Source organism: Penicillium manginii (assembly GCF_028828005.1).
Source record: "Penicillium manginii strain IBT 31320 chromosome Unknown utg000001l:1.0-3466041.0:1.0-3467806.0, whole genome shotgun sequence".
Taxonomy (NCBI): domain Eukaryota; kingdom Fungi; phylum Ascomycota; class Eurotiomycetes; order Eurotiales; family Aspergillaceae; genus Penicillium; species Penicillium manginii.
The window spans coordinates 2372965-2386974 of record NW_026643102.1 but is presented as its reverse complement, the minus strand read 5'-3'; the positions used below and the strand labels follow the sequence as shown (position 1 = coordinate 2386974).

The following is a 14010-nucleotide window of genomic DNA, read 5'->3' as shown; positions in this document are numbered from 1 at the left end:
ACTAGCTAGAGCTAAGCCTCTTGAGCGTTAGAGCTGTCCAGCCCAGGTCTCTACGTCGATGGGTCTAGACTTTGAGTTCTAAGATATGAAGATGAAGCTGGCAAGGGTTGATCATGAATTCATTCGGTCTAGACCATTAGGCTTGTCTGGCGGCGCACCCTGTGAGCCTAAATATGCTACAGCTCCTCCAAACGACTCCGTAGAGCGGTCGAGATCGTTCTACTGAGGCCGGGGTAGGGCACTGCTTGCTGGTCGCGGAAATCGCGGGGGACAATTGTCCAAAGCAAGCGGTTGGAATCGGTCATCTACACTCGGTCTAGAACAATCCTGCAGGCCAAAGGCACACAGAGGCTCACTCGCCTAATATAGAAACAAGAAGGAAGATTAAATGAACTCGAAATTTTTGATTTTTGTTTCATTCGGGGAATCTATGCACAGGCGAGAGATGTGCCAGGGCATCAGAAGACCCTTCACGTGTCGTCTCATGCAGCCCAAGTCCATTCCAACCCCCGGGTGAGGGGATTTAAAAAAAGCGGCTGTAAACCCTTAACTGGAAAAACACCAAGCAACCACGCACACACCGAACCGAGCACCAAAACTAAACGTCGCTTAGATGTGGGTGTCGTAGGCGATGGGCACGACGGTCTCGGGGATGTTGTCGGTGAAGCTGACGGTGTGAGCCTCACGGGGAGCGACGGCCTGACGCTTCAGGTGAACGTGGATACCCTTCTCCTTGGCCTCCTTCTTCTTGAGGGCGTTCTCCTTGACGCGGTTGATGAACTCCTCGCGGGAGCGGGAGTGCTGGACGTGCTCAATGCGGACGTTGATGCGCTTCTCGAGGTAGCGGTTGTCGACACGCTTGTACAGGAGGACACCGACGGAGGACTTGGTCACGTTGTAGACGACACCGGTCTTGCCGTGGTAGACCTTGTGGGGCATACTATAATTTCAAAATGTCAATTTCCATGTGTCTTCAATATCGCAATGGCGAGCTGGATGTGTGATATGCCTCGTCGGAGAGAGGATAGTGGGGGTGTGCGATGGATGGGGGAAAATTTCGGTGGTACTGACCCCTTCTGGACGGCACCGTTGACCTTGAGGTCGACAATATCACCAACACTAAGAAAATTCGTTAGAATCCATGTTCCATCTTTAATCGTTTCAAATCGGGGAGTCTTGTTTGACGCTCGTACCGGAAGGTCTTCAGGTAGGTGGAGAGACGGATCATACCGTGCTCCTTGAAGTTACGGCTGAAGGCATACTGTCGGTCCAGGTGGTTAGCGATTCATATTCCCAACTTCAATATGGCGGGCCCAATGTCGGCGTTGGTGTTGAGGGGATGGAGAATTCGATAATTTCGACGGGGATAGATCGCAAACGTACCCGAGTGCCGGCGCGCAGACCGTACGAGTGAGGCATGACGGCGGTGTTGTCGTTGGTGCTTGTTGAGGATAATCGACACGGACAGCCTTCATCAAAAGATGTTCTTGGGCGGCGGAGACACACACTCGCCCGGCTGGCGAATGTGTGTCACATGACATAGGGTAGGGCAAGCCCCGTGACCCGCAACTCCCCAAAGCGGGTTAGCCTCGCTTAGGTTTCCGGGCAATGTGGATGAAGCAATTCGGCCCTCACCACTTTGATTCTGATCGATATCCCGCCGCCAACCTAGACATCCAGCAGCCATGGCCCCGTGAGTATCGACGAAGTCATTAGACATGGTCGCATCGTTCTAACCGTTGTTTTCTGTATAGTCGTGTCTACTCCAAGACCTACAAGGTCCCCCGTCGTCGTAAGTCAACCTCTGCGCAAAAAAACTCCCCAATCGCAAAAAAAATTACATTGAAGATCGCAAGACTAATTCTATCGCAGCCTTCGAGTCGGCCCGTCTGTTAGTACTCTCCGGCCACTGATCAGAAGCGTGCTTCTGGTCATGTCGTGTGTTCCAATACTAATCCCATAACTAGTGATGCTGAACTCAAGACCGTCGGAGAGTACGGTCTCCGCAACAAGCGTGAGGTCTGGCGTGTCCAGCTGACCCTCTCTAAGATCCGTCGTGCTGCTCGGTATGTGGAATATACATTCGGATTGCCATTGGGTCATCCGAAGACCCTCAGCCTAGTGAACATGTACTAACCTCTCTCTTCCGTTTAGTGAGCTGCTCACTCTCGATGAGAAGGACCCCAAGCGTCTGTTCGAGGGTAACGCCCTGATCCGCCGTCTTGTGCGTATCGGTGTCCTTGACGAGGGCCGCATGAAGCTCGATTACGTCCTGGCCCTGAAGACCGAGGATTTCCTTGAGCGCCGTCTCCAGACCTGCGTCTACAAGCTTGGCCTCGCCAAGTCCATCCACCACGCCCGTGTCCTGATCAAGCAGCGTCACATCCGTGTTGGCAAGCAGATCGTCAACGTTCCCTCCTTCATGGTCCGCCTGGACTCCCAGAAGCACATCGACTTCTCTCTCACCTCTCCCTTCGGTGGTGGCCGCCCCGGCCGTGTTCGCCGCAAGAAGGCCGCCGCCGCTGCCGGTGGTGATGCTGAGGAGGAGGAGGATGAGGAGTAAATTCTCTCACTCTAAAAAAGAAGACACGGGAGTACGGTCGGGTTTCGCTTTAGGCAGATCAACACTCTGGAATGTTCATGACGACTGCCGCATAGCCGCTTATGTATGCTTATGCAACTTGAATGAATCAAAAAACAGCCAGGCGGCTTCAATTCGAGACCCGAATCCTTTTGAAACAAATTGTTTTGCCCATGCACCACGAATTAGTTACGCCCTTTCATTATGTACAGTAGAAATAGTATACCCTCAACGCCTTTTCCCAATCTCCGATTCCCGTCATGTAGTCGTTGATAGCCGGAGGAACTTGTCGGTGCTGAGCCTCATCCCTACACCCCCACCATCTCCTTGAGTGTCTCTTCTGCCCCTCTGTACCACCGTCCCATCTCTTCCAGGCCATCACTCTCCCCTTGTTGCTTCTTCCGCTGCGCTTCCTGCGCTTGGGCAATAGCCTCTGCTTTCCGTCGCTCCAGCACGCTACATTCCCTCTCGATAGCTTCCGCTTCTCGAGTCTTGCGCGGCAACGTACTTTGGACAGCGGCGATCTGCCGATTCAATGCCGCCAACTTCGCCTCTCGTTCAGCCAACAGCGATAAAGTCGCTGGCAGCGGAAGATTTTGTGAAGACCGAGGGTCCGAAGTATCCATACCGGCGACCTGCTTCGCCTTGAGACCCGCAATTGTGGACTCAAGATTCTCGATGGACTCGGGAAGGGTCGAAAGCTGCGTCAATTGGACTTCGACGTTCTTATAGCCTATTGAGTACAACGTGCAACGCGGTTAGTTGAAAATAGCTCGTCGTGTACATTTTTTTTCTTTCTATTTGCGTTGGGATTGTCTTACGGGTGGCTAGGTCGCGGCCGATCTTCTCCATCTCTTCGATCATCAGACGTGCCTCTTCTTTTCGGGACTTGAGTTCTGCTTTCACGTCCGCCAATTGTGTTTCCAGCTCCACGTTCTCATTGTGTCCGACGACGAGGGGCGGGTCCCCAACGATTGCACGGAGAAACTTTTCCTTGGTGACCTGTTCGAGGTAGGAGAATCGAAGTTTGGAGAAGAGTTCCTGTGTTTTATCGAGAAATGATCAGTGACTGCACTGTTTGGGGAGAAGGGAGCTGGCGTAGCGGGTACCTTGTAGTGTGTTAGATCGGCTTCGAGAACTGCTGGTGTCGGATCATTCAAGTTGGACAAGGAGACGTCGGAGCCTCGTTTCGAAGGAGAGGCGATCAAGTCGCCAACATCGGAGATAGGCTCGCTAATGCGAATGATCGCAAGTTGTTGCTTTAAATCTCCTTGGTCTTGCGCGAGCTGCTGTAGCTCTGCAAAAGTGTCCGAGCCATTCGACATTTTCGGATATCGTTTTCGAGAAGTCTGGGTTATTGACAAGACAAGACGCAAGACTGTTGTTTGTTGGGAAATATTTGCGTACCATATGGGAGGACCGCGTCAAGCATCAACAATGTCTTCCCGCAGGGTCGGGGCAGTCCCGCGGGCTATCGCGACAGCTGATAACAAGGCGGCGGGGCTGGAACGAGACGGCAGAATCCTGGCAGGTGCCATCTTTTGAACAAAGCAGCCTCCACCACTTCGCCACACGGCTAGGCGTTTGTTTCTTTGTTGACTTCTTGCATTATGATGGTATGCTGGTAGCTGTCAGACGAATCTCTCTGGTTGCTATTTATCCGTTCTTTTTGCTGGTTTGATCTGTCACCACCCCGCACCCAATCATTATGGACGACGACTATGTCGCGCAGCTCATGGCAAAGGAGGCCGCAGAGAGCTCCAAGAAGTACTCACTGGAGGGTCTTGGGGCTTATAACTCGCAAAAGTATGCTCTATCTTACCCCCAACTCCAGTTGCTATTCAAAGAAACTGACATTTTTCAGACGATCTGTCAATGCGCCCAAAGCCAATACTCGGTTCCTCCGACATCTGATCAAAGAGACGGATAATCATAACACGGCCTTGAAACGGAAGGAGGAGAGAGATGCGCGGGAGCGAATGCGCCAGATGAAGGACCAGGGCACACGCGAGTCGAGTTCTCAGAGGCTATCACCAGCTCCTAGAGTTCATGAACGAGAACGCCACTCTAGCACGAGAGCCTCGGACCGATCCCACCGGGACGATCGTCGACATGACAGTCGACGCGATGATAAACGCAGTGACCAGAGCCGTTCCCACCGGAGAAGCCACCGGCATCGCAGTCGTTCGCCATCCTCGGACCGGGACCGCAGACATCGGCGAAGACACGACCGCAGCCGATCGAGAGATACCCATAGAGATAGAGAGCGCAAGAGTCGACGGAGAGACGACGATCGCGATAGATCTAGGGGAAGAGATCGAGAAGCAGAGGAACGACACAGTCACAGGTCAACGACTTACCAAAAGCGAACACACTCAAAGTCTCGCAGTCGTTCCCCACGTCGAGATCGAAGCGCTGAGCGTCACCGCAGCCGACGTCATTATAAATCCCCCTCCGGGCCCTCCGGGGCCCGATCATCAACATCAGACAGGAAAGAAGGACGACGGCCGCGGAGTGACAATAACACACGATCTTCCCACGAGTCAAAATACGCAGCTTCTCCCGATCCAGTCGACAAAATTATCAATAAACCCGAGCCTTCGATCCAGCGACGTGATAGGGAAGAATCAGACCCTCTTGAAGATATGTTCGGTCCTCTTCCGCCTCATACAAACGGGGAATCTGCTGCACCGGTTCGTTCGCGTGGTCGGGGCGCCTACAAAGCTAGCTCAAGCAATATCGACTCCCATTTCGCCGCAGACTACGATCCTACAGTTGATATCCAGCCCGATGATGACCAGCCATCGTCAAACCAGCCAACTAGACGCCCCGTTGCGGGCCTTATGACGGGGGAAGATGATTGGGACGCGGCACTTGAGGCCTTGCGTGACCGCGCAAAATGGAAACAGAAAGGAGAGGAGAGACTACGGGAGGCCGGTCTGAATGAAACGATTATTGAGCGGTGGAAAGAGAATACAGCCTCCACTGGAACGGGCGGGGAGAAGAGGCCGGAAGATGTACGATGGTCGAAGAAGGGGGAAGGCCGTGAATGGGATCGAGGCAAAGTCGTCGACGACCAGGGACACACAGATGTCCATGCCTTGTGGTAGTTCTTTCCGGTCGATGTGAAGAAGGTGTTGGTCAACGAATCGTGTAAGGTCGAGCTGACTCTCGGCCACTGGTGGCAACAAGGCTATTGTTATTATTATCGTGGGGCTCTTTTAGAGGCGTTCAAGGGGTTTATATACCAGGGCATTTGTGACAACAAGAATTTTAGCACAATTATCAATAACCATCTCGTATTTGTCCCTACATGTATTTTCTCAACTCGGGTGCAATGCATCTACTTCGCTATACTACGTGCTAGAATGTATGATCACGTGATATAGATCCATTCCGCGGCTTTGTCAGAAAGTGCGGAATTGGCCCCTCCGCGGTAGGTACCCAAGTACCCTATGGTGGGAGCTTCCTCTTTACTGACGACATCGCAGACATTATTGGTTTCTAATGCTTAGGCAGCAGGTCATCAGCATTCAATTTCCGATTGATTAGATTTTTGTCTTTGACTAATTACACAGTCTTATCTACTCCGACCTACAACGATAATTTAGAATATATACTTTAGCCGCCGCTATCCAGAACGTTTGCCACAAACCACCAATATAACTCCGAGTTTGAGACCAACTTTCAAGGTTGACGTGACCTGTGAATTCCTCTGACCTCCAGCTCTTGAACTTGAAGCCCCTTCAAAATGGCGGATCCCTTCAGCTTCTCCTACCCCTCCCCACTGGAAGGCTATGAAAACCTAGAGCCACTATCCAAGTGAGTCTACTACCTAGCCTAGGTACCTACCTAGTCAGGTACATCCATGGATGATAATCCCACAAGCCAAAGACCACTAACCACCCGGCATTTTTAGCGAACGCAACGAAGACGGAAAATCCCTCAAGAACCCCCAACATGGAAAGCTGAGCAAAGCCTACGAGGAATTCCCCGACCCTCTCAGCAAAGATATTCGTGGTGGTTTCGACATTCACATCTACTATTTCCAGGTGAGCATCACTCGACTGCGCCGTATCGTGGGCACGAGGGACTTGAATACAACAACCGGCCATTCCCGAGGTCAGAAATACCATACTGACACGAAGACTCCATCAGAATAACCCCAACCAAGCAACCTTCGCAAAAGCTCTCCATGAACGAATTCGTCGTGAATGTCAGTGCCCCCCCCCCCCCCTCCCGACCCACCCCCGCAATTATCTGCCATGACAAAGGGCCCGATGCAGCACAGTAGGGTACGTGTATGTGATTAGTACTAAGGAAACAAACAGTCCCCGAGCTCCGAATCTATACCTTCTGGGACAAACCCATTGGACCACACCCAGTCGCCATGTTCGAAGTCAATCTTTTCACGCCCGCGCAGTTCGGTGCTTTCGTTCCCTGGTTGGTGATCAATCGGGGCCCACTGAGTGCGCTTTTGCACCCCAATACGCTGGAGGAAGGGGCTGCGGAGGAGGAGAGGAACCACACGCAGCGGGCGACTTGGCTGGGAGAGCGGATCCCGTTGGATTTATCTCTGTTTAAGCTTTTGAGGGCGAAAGAGATCGAGGAAGAGGAGAAGCAGGGGAAATTGTGAGGCGAAAGTTGATCGATAAATATTGAAGATTTTCGGTATTGGCCATCGTGCTATTTCCCCCCCCTTTAAGTGCGTATTCTTGGAGTTAAGCTTGAAGTGCTGAGGTGTTTGTTTTGGCGCTATGGTTGGCTTGTAGTTGTTGATTTCAATGGCTGACTTGTAAGTGGAGTATGATTGGTCAGGCTCTTTCACATTGAAGCTGTGTCCCAGATGATACTATTAATTACTGCGTATAACCTTTTGCATATATTCGAACATAATACATAGTCTAGGGTTACTTCCAGCCCTTGTTGTATTTGTGATGATCGTGGCAGATGACCCCCGCTAGGGCCATCTATGATGTCCAAGTCTCCTTCAGCCCTATCATCCGATCAGATGCAGAATTAATGCAGTTTGCCCGTGCAATGCCTATTGGACACTATTCACTTGCCATTCCGAGATGGGCATATGCTCCTAGTTCTCTCTGTCGCCCGCATGGGAAATTCGTGCGGGATGGCAGTGGCATTCCAGGGTATCCCTTAATAGGCTGCCACGCGTGAGGTCTTGAATATTTTCCTTCGCACACACTCAGACTCTAGAATCACAGCTGCCTTTTTGGACGAGCTCAAAGAGACTCGATGAGCCTGATGAGACTCATGTTGTTAGCTGAACAGAGAAAGCCTGGAGGGAGAGACGTGACGCTACCGAGAATCGCCCCTGCCGCGCCTCTCCCTTCTTTGCAAAGGTATTCTATTCCCTCTGCGATTTTTCCCAAGTTTCTTCGGAATTAAGAGAGTACCGGACTCTTCACATGGTCGAGCTCGCACTCGCTATTTGGCGACGACTGGTGGGTGGAGAGGCGCGTGCCGCCTGGGCGTGACACCAAAGGCTCCCATGCTAACACATACGATTCTAGATAAAGAGTCGAGAACTCGTTAAAACCCAGTATTTGACTTGAGATCAATGCTGCGATCCAATTTCCTGATTTACACAATGCATCTGATTACGCGGCTGGCGCTTGTGGCGCCGCTGGCAGCTCTGCCTTTCGTTCCGTCCGTTTATGCCGCAACTATCCCGCAGTATGTATACGACTACGGTAAGTACTTCGAAACAGCAGTACAAGGGGGTTTACACCGCTAGTACTGATTTTTTGCAGCACCTGTAATCTGGTTACATAGCCAGGATCCATACAGGCCTAGCGATCTACAACAACAACTAGACCATACCACCCCGCAGGTGAACTGGACGACTATCGCGAGCGCGCCGTTGCCGCTGACGCTGGATAATCTCGACCAACTCAATGATCTGGGAAACACGAGTGTTTACCTGACCTCGCACGAGGGTATTGACGCGAGTCCGGAACCGGCTTGGTTTCGAGGGATCACCCCGGATAAGCAGGGCCGTCTGACGGATGGGTCTGGGAGTGTGATCGTCATGGTAGACCACGGCAGTGGCAACGTCGATGCGTTCTACTTTTACTTCTATGCGTACGTCATTTATACAATGTGCCATGCAATGGGATGACAAGAGGGAAAGGAACCCCCACTGACTGGAATCGCAGATACAACAAGGGCGACAAGGTGCTTGGCTTGGAATTCGGCGATCATATGGGTGATTGGTAAGTGCGAGTGGCCCTGCTCAGCCACCACAAAGATTAGAGTATAGAACAAGCATATCTGATGCCCAACCGAAACAGGGAACACAATATGATCCGCTTCTCCAACGGCGCCCCACAGGCTATATGGTACAGCCAGCACGCCAGTGGCCAGGCGTTCACCTACAAGGCAGTGGAGAAAAAGGGAATCCGGCCATACTCGTACTCTGGAAATGGCACGCACGCTAACTATGTTATTGCCGGGTATATGGTTCTTTCTGCAAGCCCACCCTGAAGCATACTAACTCATTGTTATAGAAAACACGACCATACAATCCCCGGCGTCAATCTCCCGAATGGGTTCCTTGTGGACTACGCAGACCGCGGTCTTGAGTGGGACCCTGTTTTCAATGCATACTCTTATACGTATAACACGACGACTCGCATCTTTGAAGCAGCGAGTCCTGGCGCCCCATTGGGGCTGGTGAACTTCAACGGGAAATGGGGAGACGACCAGCCGCCTGGGGAACCGTCAATCTTTGGCGAGGCGAAATACATGGCTGGGCCGAATGGGCCGAAGTTCAAGGGTCTGGATCGGAAGCATGTGTGTCCGAAGACTCCTTGTATTGTTCTTCCGTTTAAGATCTGGGTGGGGAAGGAGTGAGGGAATACAGCGTAGATGATCCTACAATGGTTGATGGCTATTATCATTATACCTAGAGGGGACATTTTAAGAGTTAAGAATACACTATGGTCCCATCTCGTCTCCGTATCAATACGAAATACAAATCCAAGCTCGGGCCTGAGATTAGACATAAGCTATCTAAGGTGTCCCGAGGTCCAAGTAATCGGTTCCAATGGAACGAACTTGAACTAGCTAGGCCAACACCCCCACATCCAGCCCGAGCCCGAGAAGAAGAAGAAAAAAAAACAAAGGCAAAAAAAGCACCCAGTCCCAAGCCAAGGCACGAACACTAATTGCAAGCTCTGCAAATTTCACCAAACTAGCACTCGCTAACCACGAGCAGTCTCAATTCCCTCGTCCCTGCCCCACCGACTCCACAGTTGGAACGTGCGTTTCCACGCGAGGAGGCGTTTGCGAGAACGAAAAGATGTCCTGTCGTATTTTGTCTACAGAGGGATAAACAACTTGAGGTGTACCGTACGGAGTACTAGTACATACAGACTAGTTTACCCAGGGCAGTGGGCGAGTCGCGTCCCAGACTGGATGGTTCCGCGGGTGCGGCGCCCCACGTTGGTGCAATATGCGAGGGATCGCGCGTGGAAGATCTATGCGAGGTTATCGGGTATATACTCCGTTCCGTGGATGCTAGATGTGATTTTGCGTTAGCTACCTAGGTAGTAGGTAGTAGCTGTTAGCTAGACGTTGGTGAGCTTATGTAGTGAGCTGAGTTCTCTTGAGATGAATGCCATCCGGCGATTCGCCCTGGCGATGTCCCATACTCTCTATCTCAGGCTGCTCTACTCGTACCATATTTCACAACTTCCACCAATTTGAAGTCAACACGATTGGCAAATTGTTAAATCGAGGATGGACTATTCTCCATGTCACAAATTGGTGTTTTAGATGTTGTCAACCTCAGCTGCCCACTAGACTTTTCGCCCCGCCCCAATTTTAGGCCTGGTAAGCTCGGTGAGCCTGACCATAGGTAAGAAATGACTGCTAGTGCTGCTAGCCCCATCGGATATGCTCCGACTCGGCCGTGGTTCGTTCAAGAATTATCCTTACTGGATGAGGAGACAGTACCTCACGGAAGGAGAGAGGTGATATCTGATCCGCCTTCCTCGCAGACCCTGTCACAGACCCTGCCACATGGCCCCAAAGCCCCGAAGGGAAACTACCCGGAGTTAGGAAAAAATGAAAAAAAAGAGCCAGAAGGAAAAGAAGAGCGCCGATCGCAGTGGAGTAAACGGCCCCTGGCGTCCGTTGTGCACGAGCCAGTTTGGGAGAGGGCAGGGTAGACTCATGCAAGTACGGAGTACCCGATGGCAGTGCCGAAGGTGGCAAAGTATGAAGAATGCAGGAGTAGATCATCAGGAATAAATGGAGTACATAGGATGGGATGTGTATTGAATCAAGAGTAGGAGAAAGGCAAAGACAAAGGCAAAGGCAAAGAAAGGCCAAGGTATCCCGCGTGGAACGAACCGGCAGTCCTCCACTCACACCAAGTGGGGCATTTCTTGGGCCTCGACGCGCTCTCTCGTTTTACGTTTTACGGAGTACGGGTTTTTACCCCTGAATTTCTCAGCTCGAACCATGACCTGTCATCTCGTGCGCGAGATACATCATCTTCCTCGTGGGCCAATCCTTTCTACGTACACACGAGGGGGAAAGTATAAGGCAAACTGTGCTCCAATGGCGATAGCAATGGCAATATGGTCATGACAATAGCAATAGCAATAGTAATGGCAAGCTGGCAAGAGGACTGTACTTGATTCGTAGTAGATTCATGTTATGACCATAACCATAACCATGTATGACCATGACCGCCTCCGCATCGACTGGGATCATCTTTGTACTTCGTACCTCTCCTCCTCTTCTTCTTCTCCACGCCACTCCTTTCCCTTCTCTCTTTTCCCCTCTTTTCTCTCCATGCGCCGCTAGAGTCGGACGCTGTGAGCAGGCCCTTTCTCAATCTTCTGAAAAAAAAAAAAGAACAAAAGCCAAATACCCACCATACAGAAGACCCCAAACCCGGCTGCCCGGATTTCAATTCTGCCCTTCCCCTATCCCCCCCCCCGTCCTCCAGTAGCGACGCCCTGCGACAACCTCACACTGGCTGGGAGCTCTGTGTCGCCATCTATCCCTCACTTTCACTTTTTGATTTTCCCACTCATTTCTTTTGATTTGATTCGATTCAAAACAATCCGATTAGGCCTGATCTGATCCCTCACACCCGACTATATCCATATCCAACTGTGAGGCCCGATACCGACGGATTGAATCTCGTACGGTATACTCTCAGACCTGGATTTATTTCAAGAATTGCATTCTTGAACCCTTGACCTAGTCAATCACTTTCCAAATTCCATTTGATATCGAATCTTCGATAACAAAAGTAATTGTGTAAGTGGTGATGATATTCCCCTCCCAAGATACCCCATCTTCTCCCCTCCATGCGCGATCCCTGCATCAGAGAGGAACTATTCAGGCAATGTTAGAATTACTGACTAATCAGGATCAAACCTACAGGAAAATACCTCGTTTTGTATAGCTCGTATCAATCCCAGCATTAAAAACAACCATGTCGACGCCCACTTCCTCGCGCGCGCCTTCCGATGCGGTGCCGTCGGAAAACGGCCAATCCCTCAATGCCCGCCGCACTTCACTCGGCTTCCTTCGTCGTTCCAAATCTACCGAACCCCTCAGCGAACGCAAAGCCTCCGGTAGTCGCAAGAAGAAGTCTCAAGCTATGGAGGAAGAGATGCGCCGCCAGCGTGATTCTTACGCCCCCAAGATCGCCCCACGCCTGCCTGATCTTCCCCCTCCACCTCAACTCGAAACTTTTGGTGGTGAGGAACGTGACACTCTTGGTGCGCCTCCTCCTGTGCCTCGCCCGCAGTCTGGATTCGCTGCTCCTTCGGTCACTTCGCCCACCGAGTCTGTCGATCCGTATGCGCGCACCGAGAGCATGACCCACCGTGGGCGCTATAGCTATGCCAGCAGTGCCGTGAGCGCTACAAACAACCCCCGCCGTGTCCGTCGCCGCAAGGACCCAACATCATACAAGTGAGTAAATCCGGACGAATGAACGAGAAATTTGGTGAGGTAGTAGACCTTGGGACTAACATCAGTATAGTGTTCTGGTCATTGGTGCCCGCAACTCCGGAAAGACCTCTTTCCTCAACTTTCTCCGCAAGGCATTGACCATGCCCCCACACAAGCATCCGTCCCGCAGCCCCGAAGAGCTGGAGGAGCTGGAGAGCCAGACCTCCGCCTACGAAGGATTCACTTCCCAGTACCTGGAGACCGAGATTGACGGAGAACGGGTCGGACTGACCCTGTGGGATTCCAACGGAATTGAGCGCAACATTGCGGATCTGCAGCTGCGCGCCGTCACCGGATTCCTCGAGAGCAAATTCGAGGAGACTCTCGCCGAGGAGATGAAGGTCGTGCGTTCGCCCGGTGCGCGCGACACCCACATCCACTGCACTTTCTTGCTGCTGGACCCTGTTCGTCTGGATGAAAACATAGCCGCTGCTGAGCGCGCCGCCAACGGCACCGCCAAGGCTACTGATAGCCCCGTCCTGGGAGTTTTGGACCAGAACCTTGACCTGCAGGTCCTGCGCACCATCCTGGGAAAGACCACTGTTGTGCCGGTCATCAGTAAGGCGGATACCATCACCTCCGTCCACATGGAATACCTTCGCAAGGCGGTCTGGAACAGCCTGAAGAAGGCCAACATTGACCCGCTGGAGATTCTCAATTTGGAAGACATGGAGGAGGATTATACCTCGTCGGAGAGCGCAGATGAGGAGTCCATTGCCGAGGAGCAGGAGAAGACCGAAGGCGAGGGAGAGCCGACCGAGACCGAGACCGACAGCGCCATCGACGCCGAGACTCAGGAACAAGCAGCCGCCGTGCCCGCTCCCAAGTCACCCTCCGTGCGCAGTGTCAGCACGCGTGCTTCGCAGCAGATCATCAACCCGCACGTCCCCTTCTCGATCCTGTCGCCAGACCCACACTCGCTTTCCTCTGGCGAACTGCCGCTCGGTCGGCGCTTCCCCTGGGGATTTGCGGGCCCTTACGACGCGGAGCACTGCGACTTTGTTCGCCTGAAGGACTCTGTCTTCAGCGAGTGGCGGTCTGAGCTACGCGAGGCGAGCCGCGTGGTGTGGTATGAGCGCTGGAGAACCAACCGACTCAACCGCAATGGCGGCCAGTCTGCACCGCGGGCATCCAAGTCGTATGGAGGTCGCACGGGACCATCGAACCCTTATGATGGTCGCCGTACCCGATAGATAACAATCGTACTCGCTGATTTCGGCGTGTATTGACTCGACTCACTCGCTCGACTCACTCGACTCTATTCGATTCGCTTCGCTTCTGTTCGCATAGCTTGCTCTTTCGCACATACCCACTTTCACCAGCTTCTTTCCTCGATGAGGACTCCTTTTTTGTGTTTTTTTTTTCTCCTTTACTCTTACTGATACTACTACCTCTTTTTCTCTTCTTCTTCCTCTTCTCCTTCCAAAGGG

At 52.1% G+C, this 14010-nt stretch overlaps 8 protein-coding genes across 8 annotated transcripts; 6 read left to right on the top strand and 2 right to left on the bottom strand.

Moving 5' to 3' along the window:
• Positions 1 to 609: 609 nt before the first annotated feature.
• N7533_000862 (60S ribosomal protein eL21) lies at positions 610 to 1462 on the bottom strand (the record flags this gene model as incomplete). The annotated part of the gene is made up of 4 exons (XM_057097512.1): positions 1384 to 1462; positions 1194 to 1261; positions 1072 to 1119; positions 610 to 940 (listed from the first exon to the last, which is right to left on the bottom strand). Exons 1-4 carry the CDS (start codon positions 1417 to 1419, stop codon positions 610 to 612), a joined length of 483 nt encoding a protein of 160 aa, XP_056966005.1. The 5' UTR covers positions 1420 to 1462.
• A 223-nt stretch (positions 1463 to 1685) lies between these two features.
• On the top strand, positions 1686 to 2563 carry N7533_000861 (40S ribosomal protein uS4; the record flags this gene model as incomplete). Its single annotated transcript, XM_057097511.1, has 5 exons — positions 1686 to 1693; positions 1755 to 1792; positions 1873 to 1891; positions 1968 to 2066; positions 2155 to 2563. 5 exons carry the CDS (start codon positions 1686 to 1688, stop codon positions 2561 to 2563), a joined length of 573 nt encoding a protein of 190 aa, XP_056966004.1.
• A 326-nt stretch (positions 2564 to 2889) lies between these two features.
• On the bottom strand, positions 2890 to 3906 carry N7533_000860 (uncharacterized protein; the record flags this gene model as incomplete). Its single annotated transcript, XM_057097510.1, has 3 exons — positions 2890 to 3314; positions 3403 to 3622; positions 3691 to 3906. 3 exons carry the CDS (start codon positions 3904 to 3906, stop codon positions 2890 to 2892), a joined length of 861 nt encoding a protein of 286 aa, XP_056966003.1.
• A 383-nt stretch (positions 3907 to 4289) lies between these two features.
• N7533_000859 (uncharacterized protein) lies at positions 4290 to 5691 on the top strand (the record flags this gene model as incomplete). Its single annotated transcript, XM_057097509.1, has 2 exons — positions 4290 to 4387; positions 4446 to 5691. 2 exons carry the CDS (start codon positions 4290 to 4292, stop codon positions 5689 to 5691), a joined length of 1344 nt encoding a protein of 447 aa, XP_056966002.1.
• A 641-nt stretch (positions 5692 to 6332) lies between these two features.
• Positions 6333 to 7217, top strand: N7533_000858 (DOPA 4,5-dioxygenase family protein; the record flags this gene model as incomplete). Its single annotated transcript, XM_057097508.1, has 4 exons — positions 6333 to 6403; positions 6501 to 6633; positions 6740 to 6797; positions 6913 to 7217. The coding sequence occupies 4 exons, from the start codon at positions 6333 to 6335 to the stop codon at positions 7215 to 7217; spliced, it is 567 nt and encodes a 188-aa protein (XP_056966001.1).
• Positions 7218 to 8189: 972 nt separating this feature from the next.
• Positions 8190 to 9454, top strand: N7533_000857 (uncharacterized protein; the record flags this gene model as incomplete). The annotated part of the gene is made up of 5 exons (XM_057097507.1): positions 8190 to 8292; positions 8353 to 8683; positions 8758 to 8814; positions 8893 to 9054; positions 9109 to 9454. 5 exons carry the CDS (start codon positions 8190 to 8192, stop codon positions 9452 to 9454), a joined length of 999 nt encoding a protein of 332 aa, XP_056966000.1.
• Positions 9455 to 10356: 902 nt separating this feature from the next.
• On the top strand, positions 10357 to 10773 carry N7533_000856 (uncharacterized protein; the record flags this gene model as incomplete). Its single annotated transcript, XM_057097506.1, is given in 2 exon segments — positions 10357 to 10460; positions 10479 to 10773. 2 exon segments carry the CDS (start codon positions 10357 to 10359, stop codon positions 10771 to 10773), a joined length of 399 nt encoding a protein of 132 aa, XP_056965999.1.
• A 1283-nt stretch (positions 10774 to 12056) lies between these two features.
• Positions 12057 to 13773, top strand: aspE (septin; the record flags this gene model as incomplete). The annotated part of the gene is made up of 2 exons (XM_057097505.1): positions 12057 to 12541; positions 12612 to 13773. The coding sequence occupies 2 exons, from the start codon at positions 12057 to 12059 to the stop codon at positions 13771 to 13773; spliced, it is 1647 nt and encodes a 548-aa protein (XP_056965998.1).
• Positions 13774 to 14010: the final 237 nt, after the last annotated feature.